Genomic DNA, 13,939 nt, shown 5'->3' with positions numbered 1-13,939 from the left:
AAAATGCAGTAAAAACAGAAGCTTAATAATGTTAGATTAAATTGATAGAGCATGTGGTAGCCACCCTGGAATAGAAGACATGACAAACAACATTTTATGAATTATTCAGTTTATTTCTCTCCAATATTCCAATTCTACTTTCACATTAACAGATTATCTGTGTATTTCTAGACCGTTTGAATCAGGTTTCTGAGCATTGTCTTGTTCAACTCTTACAGAAATTCAGGGCTTTGATTCATGGATAAGTTAAACTGATGTAACTTACATACAAAAAACCTAGATTTAGAAGTTAGTTTGTTCGCAGAGGTAAGCACTTATAAATTAGGAAATGCCAGGATTAAGGTTTCTTTATAAGCTTAATTTGGTCCCCTTGTGCGCATGCATTATGGTGCAGGCCTTAATTACATGATCACATACTGTTTTTAATACAGGACCCATTTTTAATGCGTAGCATGGACGGTGTTTGGAAAATGAAGCAGCTGTTTGCTATTTATTTTTATCCTCATAATTCCAATATGTGGGTCTATGCCTTTGTTTACTACATGCTATCCAACCCCTGCACTGACTACAGAATGCTTCAGTTCCTCATGGTATACTCTTTGGCACTCATCACTGGAATATCAGCTTGCCTCAGTCATTAGTGAATTTATCTTTACATCTTTCCTGTGAAAATAGAGTATTATGATCATTGTACGGTGGGTAAACTGCAACAGATAGTGACTTGCCGAAGGATACACAGTGAATCAGTGGCAGAAGCAGGATTGGAACTGAGGATGACCACCTCCTCCCATTGGGACTTGTACTCCTAAATCTCTTTGGCATTTTTGAAAATCTCCCCCTTCCTGCCTGCCTTTTTTTTTTTTTTTTTTTTTTAAATGAATTTGAAGAAGTCATTTAAAGACATAGAGTTTAAGGGCACTCTACTGAAATTAGACAATCTCAAATAATTCAAGTTGTCATCATCCCTTATAGGAAACTGCTAGCATTTAAAATATTCTAGCCTCCCTGGTTTGTTGGATTGTACATTTGCATTTTTATTGCAGGCAGCTTCCTGACTGTAGGTAAATCTGTTTAACCAACTCTTTTAGACTGCTCTGCTGGGAATTAAGTTGAGATGTTTGTTCATTTCCACAAAACTTTCCCCACTCCAGTGACAACTGTACATCATTCTCTACTTCCATGTGTCAGTCCCTTTCTGAGTCTTTAGGCCCTATTGCATAGTTGGATCCACACAGTGCAGGCAGATTCTTGCATCCAAGGAGAGCGCTGTTGAAATCAGGATCAGGGTTTTAGTTTGTAAACTTGATGGAGCAGGAATCCTTTTCTTTGCTTGGCAAGTTTGCCCAAATTTAAAATACTGTACACACTTTTTAAGGTAATATGGTAAAATTATGTTTTATTGAAGAATGCATTGTTTTTCTTTGAAGGGTAGTGTGACGTGTATTGTGGAAGTGCCACAATTAAGATTACATCGTGGTTAAAGCATATATTAACATCTTTTAAAGCTCTTACGTTCTACAAGAAGCAAACTTGATTGGGCAGTGGATAAGGATATGTCTACACTACAGGATTATTCCGATTTTACATAAACCGGTTTTGTAAAACAGATTGTATAAAGTCGAGTGCACACGGCCACACTAAACACATTAATTTGGCAGTGTGCGTCCATGTACCAAGGCTAGCGTTGATTTCCGGAGCTTTGCACTGTGGGTAGCTATCCCATGGCTATCCCATAGTTCCCACAGTTTCCCTCGCCCATTGGAATTCTGGATTGAGATCCCAATGCAAAAACAGTGTCGTGGGTGATTCTGGGTAAATGTCGTCACTCAATCCTTCCTCCATGAAAGCAACGGCAGACAATTGTTTTGTGCCCTTGTTCCCTGGATTGCCCTGGCAGACTCCATAGCATGGCAACCATGGAGCCCGTTTTGCCTTTTGTCACTGTCACCGTATGTGTACTGGATGCTGCTGACAGACGCGGTACTGCAGTGCTACACAGCAGCATTCATTTGCCTTTGCAAGGTAGCAGAGACAGTTACCATCCCTATTGCACCGTCTGCCATGCCATTGTAAATTGGGGATGAGATGACGGTTATCAGTCGTTTGTTACCGTCTGCTGCTGTCATGGGTGCTCCTGACTGGCCTCGCTGAGGTCAGCCGGGGGCGCATGGACAAAAATGGGGATGGCTCCCTGGGTCATTCCCTTCTTTGTTTTGTCTAAAAATAGTCAGTCCTGCCTAGAATATGGGGCAAGTGTACTAGAGAACCAGAGAGCACAGCCGCTTCGTGTCAGAGCCCCAGAGATCCCACAGAAATGATGAGCTGCATGCCATTCTAGGGGGTGCCCCTGCAACAACCCCACCCATTGCTTCCCTCCTCCCCCAACCCTGCTGCGCTACCGTGGCAGTGTCCCCCCATTTGTGTGATGAAGTAATAAAGAATGCAGGAATAAGAAACACTGACTTTTTAGTGAGATAAAATGAGGGGAAGGAAGCCTCCAGCTGCTATGATAGTCCAGGCAGGACATTAAAGGGTGGCGGGGGAGAGGAGCCCAGCCTTCCGCTGCTATGATAGTCCAGGCAGTACAGAATCTTTTCTTTAGACATGAAAAGGAGGGGGGATCTGATGGAGCTCAGCCTCCAGTTGCTATGATGAAGACAGTTACCAGCCATTCTGTACCATCTGCTGGGAAAGACCGGGAGTCATTCCCATTTTTACCCAGGCGCCCCCGGCCAACCTCACCAAGGCCAGCCAGGAGCACTCACAGGCTGATGATGACAATGGGTAGCAGTTATATTGTACCGTCTGTCACCGGGAAGGGGATGCTGGTGTTCAGTGCTGCAGCACCCCATCTACCAGCAGCATGCAGTAGACATAGGGTGACATTGAAAAAAGGCAAGAAACTTTTTTTTCCTTTCGGGGGGGGGGGAGGAAGGGTGTAAATTGACGAGATATACCCTGAAACACCCCGGAAAATGTTTTTGACCCTTCAGGCATTGGGAGCTCAGCCAAGAATGCAAATGCTTTTCAGAGACAGCGGGGACTGTTGAATAACTGGAGTCCTCAGTACCCCCTCCCTCCCTCCATGAGCGTCCATTTGATTGTTTGGCTTTCCGTTACGCTTGTCACACAGCACTGTGCTGTGGCCTCTGTTTATCATAGCCTGGAGATTTTTTCAAATGCTTTGTCATTTCATCTTCACTAATGGATCTCTGATAGAACAGATTTGTCTCCACATACAGCGATCAGATCCAGTATCTCCCATATGGTCCATGCTGGAGCTCTTTTTGGATTTGGGACTGCATCGCCACCCGTGCTGATCAGAGCTCTACGCTGGGCAAACAGGAAATGAAATTCTAAAGTTTGCGGGGTTTTTCCTGTCTACCTGGCCACTGCATCCGAATTCAGATTGCTTTCCGGTGCGGTCACAATGGTGTACTGTGGGATACCGCCCGGAGGCCAATACCGTCGATTTGCGGCCACACTAACCCTAATCCGACATGGCAATACCGATTTCAGCACTACTCCTCTCGTTGGGGGGAGTACAGAAATTGGTTTACAGAGCCCTTTATATCGATATTAAGGGCCTTGTTGTGTGGATGGGTGCAGGGTTAAATCGGTTTAACGCTGCTAAATTCGGTTTAAATGCGTAGTGTACACCAAGCCTAAGAGACTTAGAATTATTTTTGGAGGTACAATTTTTAGAACCAAATAAATTGGTTTACACCATAAAAAGTAAGCACAGAACAGAGATGGTTACTTGGTGGTAGTTTCTTAGAATGATAGCAAGTGGGCTGCTTCTTTTATTTTTCTGGCTGCTGAGGTTGGATGTATGCCAGTGGGAATCCTTAGAGTGTCATTTCATAAAATGCTTATCTCTGTTTCCCCTTCCCCAGAGATGTTAGAATTGACACAGAAGCCAGTTAAGGCTCTGTTGAGTTTTTAGAGTTTAGTAAAAAATACAAATAGAATCATATAAGTTGTGGAAATCAACTCTGCTGCCTTCATTTTTTTCATTCGAAATGATAAACACTAGTTTCCTCCTCAGTCCTGCTACTGTTTTTGGAGTACTTTTAACCTTTCTATTTGGTGAGATTTTTTGCCGCTCCCCCCCTGTTTTTTTAAATGTATTGCAGATATGCAAATAACAGGTGCCAATAGCCCTTCTTTCTCTTCTGAAACAACTTCAGAATGATAATAAGCAAGGGTGAGGCTTTTTTAAAAGCGCTGAGGAGGAAGTTCACTTCTGACAGGGTTATTGTAATCAGTTTATCATGAGAGCCTGCTGTTGTGTAACAGAAACTCTAGCTTGTCTCTACCTGTCTTAAAGCATTGCTTAATGAAGGAAAACAACCTAATGAAATATTTGTGAAATTCAATAAAATTTGTTCGCAAGCTTTAAATTTTAATACTTGTTAGACAATTCAGCACAATACTAGGTAGCATTTTAAAACTTACGCTTACGTGTTGTAATATAAGTGATCATTATCGTTCAGATTTGCATTGTGAGTATGTGCAAAGCAACAGTCAACCATGTGTCTTTGCTAGTTTAATAATATATTAGAACTCATTCAGCCAGAACTTTTTTTATCTAAAATTACCCAATAAACAAAGTAGTGTTTTGCATCCCCAAGAAGTATTGTATTGAAAAGTCTTCCAGATAGAATAGAGAAATGGAATTTATTTGGCTATCTAGCAAAGCAGGCTTCTTCTGTAATCAGTATTCATCCTATGATCCCTGTTTGATTGGTTTTTTCCCCTTGTGTGGACAAGACAGCAAGCAGGCCTACATTCTTCAAATAGATATATGATATGATTGCACCATTAGGTAGTCATTCTCCATAGCATACCAAGGATTTGCTCACAGAAGTGCATTGATCATTCTCTGTGTTATTATAGGAGATGGACGGAGTGCCAATATTGCTTTTCATATGGTTTGATAAGGATGATCTTGACTGCATTTTTAATATCCTAGAGAGTTAAGGAAACCATCTCAACAACATTCACGCCAGGCTCTACAAGGTGGACAAGTCTAATGCTACTATTATCCTAGTGCTTTGTTCCTGTAGAATCTTGTAAAACTTATTTTAAATGTGACATTGATCTCTGTATTTTTTTTCTTTTTTTTCCTTCCTTTTTTTTTTTTTAGTGGAGGAGTCCTCACAATTATTTTCTCTTCTTTGGAATATTGAACAGTTATCTAAATGGAGTTGTAAGAATTTCACCTTTTATTCTTTCCTGCCATTTGTTCACCTTAAGTAATCTCAGGCACACCCCTCCATTATTACATCAGCAGCAACATGTGATTCATAGATATTAGGATTGGAAGAGATGTATGTTGTCATCTAGTCCATCCCTTATATTGCTGCCCTGTATTTCTTAAACATTCCTTACAGATCCAATACTTTTTTAAGTAAAGTCTTTCACCATGGAAAATGTAAGCATGCCATATTAGAAATGAACTATAAAACAGAAGTAACTATGCTATTTTCACTGCCCAAGTTGAATGAAGTGCAAAAAAATAAAAAGTATTATTGGTGAAAAGTAAACTTGATTTTTAAAATCTCTCCCTTTTAATAATCTAAGGTGTTAGGAATACATTTATATGCTAATTGCTTTGATGACATTCCAGAACAATTTTAGAGCCCTTAGTACCTGGAAATATTGTAAAAGTTTTTCTGGTCAATGCATTTTGGTGAACTCCTTTTCCATATGGGTACCTGACTTTGCTACATGTCTTTGAAAAAACGTTTCATGTGTTCGATCCTAACATGTGTTTTGTCAACCTTGAGGGATGATCCCAGTGAGCTCGCAGTCTGGCAGGTGGATAGAGTTTAGGGGAACAGGAAAAATGTCCTATACAAATCAACAAAACTCACTATAGATAGCATTGGCAGAAGTGGGTTTTTAAGATGTACTTAAAATGGGGAAAGTAAGGGTCTTGTGGATGATCTCAAGGAGATAGAACCACAGTGGAGGCTGCATGGAAGAATGTTCAGATGATTGAGAGGCTGACAAATGGATAGAGAAGGATGAGAGAGTGACTGATCTGAGAGAAACACAAAGCAAATAAGGAAATTCCATTTTAATGTAGGAATTTTTAAGCCGACAGTCTCACCAAGAACATCTGTCTAATACAAAGTACTGAGTCACCAGCTCATTCTCATTCCATTTCAAATATCAGTTTGGTTGTAAATTTCACACCTGGCACAGTTATTGGAACCAGTGTCAGCTCTGTTATGAAATCAGCTAGTGGCTATATTAGCACTTCTGCATCACCCAGCAGCTATGGCTCCTCACTGCACCACATTTCAGATTATTAGATGCATGCAGGTTATTCTAGTTTACAGACTTGATTTACTAGCTCTTTTACAATAAATAGCTTACTGTGTTTTGTGTTTATATTTCTTTATAAATAATATATGTGTTGCACCAACTTTTGGGGGTAGTTATAATTTCTTTTTAAATCCCCCTGTCCTCCAAATCATAGCTTGATCTTCTGCTAAACCTTCATATTGGAATAATCAATATCCTAGTCAGTGGTCCTTGTCAGCCTAGCATATTTTTCCAAACTGTAGTCTGGGAAGAGGTGGCAGGTCATAGGCTGCTTCAGATAGGTGAGAGTCTTTTCAGATAGTCCCCCAAATATTGAACCTCATCATTTCAAAGAGGCATCTGGACACATGTAAAAGTAGCTGGAAAATAGGAGGCAGGATTGGCCTCTACCGGGTCCACTGCTAAAGAGGAGATGGAAAAAGGAGACCCTTTCAGCGGCTGCAGCTGCTGATCGCTATCAGTAGGGGGATGTTCAGAGGAGCAGAGAACAAGGCAACTAGTCAATGTGCCCAGAGGCGCATGGGAAGAAGAAATCCTGATATCTAGACTGCATGCCCAAGAATGAAGGGGCCAAGTGGAAGCGAAGCATGGAAGGAAAAGGAATAAGCAGTTCAAAAATGTTCGGAGAGAGAGGAATAAAACAGAAGAAGAGGAAATTATATCAACAGCAAAGGAGACTGCATAGCAAATTCAAGGAGGATAGATCCTTATCACATTAAAGTTGAAGACAAATACATGCAAAAATCTCTACAGGCATGTTATGTGATCACAAATAAGAGGAGAAATGGTCCATTGACTTTTTCTATTGAGATGTGATCCATGGTAATAAAAAGTTTGCAAACCCTCAGTCTAACAGAAGCAGGCAGAAAATGCATCTGAAAAGTTAGCCAATAGGTTCTCAATTTTTTACATGTTGATCAGCAACATTCTGATACTGTCATAACAAGCATGAGAGGATGCAATCTGGGCTCACCCAAAACAATTACCTGTTTCTATGCCCTGATTATTCATATTAACAATTTGGATCATCTACTTTGTGGAAACTAGTTTGTCCTCCTCTTCTATTACAGGAAAAAAATTCTCCCAGAGAGCTCTGAATGATAAAAGAATTAGCTAACTGAAACAACTCAACAAGTTGCACTCTGGATACCATATTCTAGGTGCTAATTTTCCTACAAAATAGTCTGCCTTGTGAGTTAAATTAAACAGTGAGGGATAAAAGTATAGTAGATATTCTCGTATAGTATCAAATTCCATTACCTTCTAGATTCAGAGTATCTTGTTTTATAATATGTGGGCACAAGAGATAAAGGACCTTTCAAAGACCAAAAGCTGCCCAATAGTAGTTGCATCGACATACAGACAAGTCACTGAATCTCCCACATCGGTCTTCAATAAACTCCAGTTTGCCAAAAGTATGAGAAGACTACTAGCTGGTCGTCATACGTATTATAATGGTTCTTCTGTCTTTGATCCTTGAAATTGTAAAATGCCGTCATGAACTTGTAGCTGAGAGTTGCAAACTGTCTGGGGGACTCCCAATGACTGGGAACAGTAAACAAAAGCACAGTAATTCCGGAAAGAGATGGATAGGGGAGCCCTTGTAAATATTTAGCAAAAACACAGCTGAAAATATGTAATGTGAAGAGAAACTTTGGGATTGGGTAACAAAAAAAAAATTATACTTTGGTAATCTGAGGCATATGATCTAACATCTCCAACCACTCCTTCCCTGAATTTAATCATGAGGTGCTGGTGTCAGGGCATTCTCAGTTGAGAGGGCCATGACTCCAAAACGTGCTTCCCTTGATGGTTAATTGAAGCCTGTCTTGGCTGACTTTCAAGATGACTTGTTCTCTCGGGCTTTTTCTGGGAAGGGACACACAAGTAGATGGGTGGAAGGGGATGAGTTTTGAGGCAGGGCAGTTTGACGTTTGCTATAAGTTTGTCTACAGTGAATGTATGTGTACCCAGATATGGGAATGTATTTTATAAACTGAATGAAATACCCCCTTCCCCACTACTGCTGTAATATGAATACATTCTTTGTGTGGTAGACTCTGCAGAAGTAGGAGTGAACATTTTCACATGGGGACTTCACTGCAAAAACTAATAGCTCTTTTGACATTAAACTGTGTAAAATGTTTGTTGTGATTAAGATGTTTCAGTGCTTTCTGAATGATAGGGCTCTCTACAGCCATTGTCACCCTCAACTATGTTCCTGATAGAAAATTATTGTGTGTGTTGTTTAACTTTAACTTTGGTATTTACAGACATCAAGAAAACAGAATCACTACTATGTTCTTTTGGCAATGCATAAGTCACTCAATCTAGCATTGTAATTACCTATCCCTTTGTAAAAGGAAAACTACTTCAGTGTTACAGTAAATGTAAACAGGCTGTTGGGGTTTAAACCACAGGAGGAAGGAGGAATCAAGAGAAGGGTTTGGTTGGAGAGGTCCTGTCATGAATTTGTGTACTCCTCCCAGTGTATTGTATGTCCCAATTCTGTTAAATCCATTGTGAACACATACCTGGGGAGAGCACTCCTGTCTATTTATACTCAAAAACATCCTTAAAAAGAATCCACACTTCTAGGTTATTAGTATCCTTTTGAACTATTTGCAGGAGTAGTATTTTACATCACTTAGCTTATTTTTACCATCTTATCATAAAATTAAACCTTGAATTTGGTTTGAAAAAATTGAACAAAAACTATTTATAATCTTTTGTGAAGTACCGTGAATGTTTAAATAACAGTGGTGATGTTTGTTTAGTGACTTAGAAATGATGCATTTAAGCTGCTATGAATTCCTTATGTACCTCACTTTTAATCTTTAACACAGGGCCTGATTGATATTTAGGCAGATCAGTATTTGCGTTTCTTATTCTCATGGGAAAGTTCCATCTCCACTATATCTAAGTGTGTTGTTTTTTTGTACTATATATATCTATTTGCATTATCTGTGGATTTTCCAGTGTGCTCTTTCAGGGCACTAAGAAATGTATTCATAAATTCCAAAATCAGTGGGATATCAAAGAATGTGTATAATTTCAAACTTGAAATCCTAACTGTTTAAATTTTCTTCAGTGATGATTCTGTTGTAAAGCTGATGAATTGCTTCGTAGAATGACTGGAGGGGACTGTAAACCTTGATTTTTTTAGTATTCTGGTAACACATGTATTTCTTCTTACTCAGGATAAGTCTAACAGGCGAGTAGATTACTTTTCATCACTGTTTGTTTAGAAAAGTAAAGATCTAGAAAACAGTTATAAAAGTTACTCCTGTAACTTAAAGTGACTTCATAGAACTATTCACATGTTTAAACTTAAACACATTCTTAATTAATTGCAGGCTTGAGGTACCTTTTAAAAATGGAAATATTGTTCACAATCATTCAAAACTAAGTGTGAATGACAGTTGAATTGCCTATATTAAAAGAGTTAAACATCACATAATAGAACAAAAAGAGACTATTGAATTTTGGTTGTTATTGGTAGTAAAGCCTGCACTGAATTAAGCATGTGCTTAAAATTGACACTATAGTGATGTATGTGCTTAAATATTTTCCTAAATATGAATACACATAAGCACGTGCTTTACTACTTTGGTGAAATGGGGCCAAAGCATTAAGTAGCAGAGGAAAGAAAGAGGGAGGAGAAGCAGCTGCAGGTAGGGGAGGGGGTTTTAGTGGGTTATAGATTGTTGTAATAAGCCATAAATCCAGTGTCACTATTCAGTCCACCTACTATAAAGAACTCAAAGAAGACCTCACACAACAATTTACCCAGGAATTTAAGAATCTTATCAAATCCTTCCCCAAACAACTCCGAGAGACTCTACATACTCATCCTCCACGAACAGCTATATGCTTCCCAAGATACACAAACAAGGGAACTAATAATATCTGGCCATGACACTCCTACTGAAGGAATATTGGGACTCATAGAAACCATCCTCAAACCACTCATCACACAAAGGGTCAGCTTCTTCCAACTAACTTCCTCCACAAACTTCACAATATTAACAACCTTCCTCAGAACATCATCTTTGCTACCATGGAGGTCACTTCTCTGTACACGATCACCCCTCCAATGATGGCTTAGCTGCCTGCCTCTAATATTTACAAGACAATGGACAACCCTCAGATATCCACCCCAGACACATCGCCAAATTCATCCATTTCATTCTCACCCTTAACAATTTTACATTCAACAAAACACATTTTGTCCAAATGTAAACAACCATGGGTACTAGGATGGCGCTCCAAAATGCCAACCTCTTTATGGGCTACCTTGAAGAATTGCTGGGCAAATGCACCAGGAAACCAATGGTGCACCTGAGATACATCCGAGATATTTTCATCCACTGGACAGACGACTTCAGCTCCTTCCTAGATTTTCATCACAACTTTATCAACCACCACCTGTCCATTAAACTCTCTCTGAAACACTCCCACACCAGCACTAACTTCCTGGACACCATGAGCAGCTTCAACAATGGAACCCTAGAGAAAAATATATGCAAGAAATCCATTGATCACCATACCTACCATAACCATTCCAAACACACAAAGAAATCGGTTATCTACAGCAAGACACTCAGATCCAGAGAATATGCTCTGAGGAAGAAGTCCAGGATATATGCTATAACACAATCAAAACCACCTTCACCAAACAAGGATGCTCCATCAGAGAAGTAGATCAAGTCATGGAACAGGTCACCCAAATACCTGAGAGAACCTGCTTCAACACAGAAATAAAGCCCTCTCCAATCGCCCACCTCCAGTTGTCACCTGTCACCCCACACTGGCACCCATATGGGGTATTATCAAACAAGTACAATCCATACTCAATGAAGACCCCCATCCTGAAAGAAATCTTTCCTGAACTGCCTCTTCTGGCCTTCAAACACCCTCCTCATCCCAACCTCTTCATACTCATCATCAAAAGCAAGGTCCCTACAGACCAGGACATGTCAACTCAAAGCGGCACCAGACCCTGCCAGAACAACAGATGCAAAACTTGCTCCACTATTACAATGATGAACACACCTTTCAAGACCTATGCCTATCGTAACATGAGGTGTATCTCATCCAGTTCACCAAATGCTCAAATAGCAACTGTGTGGTTGCACCCATAATCGCCACACTCTTGAATGAACTCACACAGCAAAATGATGAAAGACAAAAATACCCCATCTGTGGGTGAACACTTTTCGCAAAGTGTTCATTCGATACCTGACCTATCAGTCCTCATTCCCCAAGGAAACCTGCACACTTTTCAAAAGATGAGCCTGGGATCTTAAATTCATAACTTTGCTAGATGCTAAAAATCATGCATTGAATAGACACTGGATTTATGGCTTATTACAAAAGTCTATAATTTACTAACAACCCTCCTTGTCTCCTTCCTTGTCTCCCTGTGACTGGAGGGATGGTAATGGGCCACTTTACCTTGAATGGTCCCTTGAAATATATGTGAACTACTTATACTAAACAATCTGTTGTACCTTGAGTAAGTTTTCCAGACCTGAAGAAGAGCTCTATGTAAGCTCAAAAACTTGTCTTTTTCACCAACAAAAGTTGGTCCAATAAAAAATATTGTCTCACTAACCTTGTTTCTCATGAGAATGAGGTCAAATGCTGCCCTTTATGTTCTTTATTCCTCAGGTAATCCTGTTGAGCTCATTGTGACTAAATAAGAGTCTGACCATAAGTAATGTTTTTATCTAGAATTAATGTTACAGTGAAAGCTTGGAGATCTTTCTTCATGCAGTTAATAGATTTGAAAGGAGACAGTTGCAAGATTATTTCTATGAATTAGTATGGAAATTTGAAAGGGATTTTTGTATGAAGTTATGTTACAGAGCTACAGATTTGGTTATTTATCTTTCTACCTTTGAGATTTCATGCTCCATTTGCCGTGCTTTAGGGGTTTTTTTTGAGAACCCAAAAATATGCTTGCTACCTCACAAACACGTGCCATGAACAAAGTTCCAGCTCCAAAGAGCAGTCTGCATAATCCCAGAGCTTGTAGAGGTGTTAAAGGAAGGGCATGAACGTTTCTGTATAACAATAATGTGGAATTTTAATTAAGAAAGGATAGCTAAAGATGCTGGAGTAAAATAAAAAAAACAGAAGAAACTTTAAACCTATTTTATCTTTCAGTCTTGGCCTGTGTATGAAGATGTGCATAACAAGATGTCTGAACTTTCAGCGTTTTTAGATTTGCCTTGTTTTCCAGCTATAACTGATAGTTGCTTTCTTCATCCAAACATCTTGTGCATTAAATATCTGATGGAAGCCAACTTACCTGGTAAATACTCTTTAAAACTTACCATCTAATTAAACCTTGATCTTTGCATTCTATAGATCTGCTAAGGCTCTCTAGCAAAGGAACTGATGAATTAGTCTCATACTAGCCTTATCATACTGTTGTGACAGTGCTTCCCCTCTTCCTTCTAAGTTTCTTAACATTTAGATATGGAACCCCAAAGATAATTACTGCAGAAGTAATTTAATAAGTTGTCTGAACATTGAAGTATTATATGCTTGATCCTGCAAGGTTCTGAGCACCCAGACCCCGACCCAGCAAAGTGCTTAACAATGTGCTTACTTTAAGCATGTAAATAGTCCTGCCAATCATCCTTAGGACTCTTCACATTCTTAAAGTTAAGCATGTGTTTAAGTACTTTGATAGGTTGGAGGAGAGCACTTTGCAGGCTCAAGCCCTGTGTGTGGTACTCATTTTAATTTCATGAGAGCTGTTGTACATTATTTTTTATAAGGTTGTTCTTGATTGCTAGTGTAGTTAGGGAACACTTCATGATTTCCAGTTTAAACTCTGTTTTTAGGGAGTTCATATTGCAGTTGCTTCTGTTGTTTTAATCTCCATGTAAACATGTTTTGACATACATTTGAATAGCTAGTATTCATTTTTAAAAGTGGCTTTTGAGACTCTTATTTTCTATGCAAGCTGTAACTAATTTCAGTAAGTTTTCAGTTGAAGTTATATTAAAATATATAAAAATCTAATCACAGAAATTAAAAGAAATAATCCCATTTTTCTCTATACAACTATCTGAAGCTCAGCTGGAGATTTCTCAGTATTTACAAACTGAAATGAAAAGTACCTTGTGATTCTAGTTCTCTGGGGTCACAGTGTCAGGGACTGTAAACCAGTTTCTGACTTGCTTGATTTCTGAGTTAACATCAGAATTAGTGCTGTGTAAACATTCCATGTTTTTTGTTTAAACAGTAAACATTCAAGATTGTCTAACAAATGACTATAGAAACTAGTATATATGCTATACATTTTGGGCTTCCATGCTGCGGGTATCTCAAATGTCCCAGTTAGTCAAGACGGTTGTTTTCACCAAAATAGTTTAGAAATGGTAATTTATTTTTTCATGCATATCAGATATTTTATGAGTATACAACAATCCTTCTCACTGTGTGAACTTACAGTTCTTATTTAAGGTCACATTTGAATGTGTAAAAAGAGGAAACCTCACATTTAGGGCTAAAATTCCAGACTGGACAGTCCATCTTTTAATCATTCTGTGCCTGTGTAGCATTACACCATATGTAACATCATATT

At 39.1% G+C, this 13,939-nt stretch overlaps 1 protein-coding gene across 3 annotated transcripts in view; it reads left to right on the top strand.

Moving 5' to 3' along the window:
* TAF1B (TATA-box binding protein associated factor, RNA polymerase I subunit B) overlaps positions 1–13,939 on the top strand; it is a 67,230-nt gene that overhangs the window by 35,300 nt on the left and 17,991 nt on the right. For all 3 annotated transcript variants that reach the window (XM_030555446.1, XM_030555447.1, XM_030555448.1), the window contains one exon: positions 12,508–12,655. In XM_030555446.1, the coding sequence (XP_030411306.1) occupies positions 12,508–12,655 (148 nt within the window). The remainder of the gene's footprint in view (positions 1–12,507; positions 12,656–13,939) is intronic.

This window comes from Gopherus evgoodei, chromosome 3 (assembly GCF_007399415.2).
Source record: "Gopherus evgoodei ecotype Sinaloan lineage chromosome 3, rGopEvg1_v1.p, whole genome shotgun sequence".
Classification (NCBI taxonomy): Eukaryota; Metazoa; Chordata; order Testudines; family Testudinidae; genus Gopherus; species Gopherus evgoodei.
The sequence above is the reverse complement of the archived record's forward strand: the minus strand, read 5'-3'. Positions and strand labels throughout refer to the sequence as shown.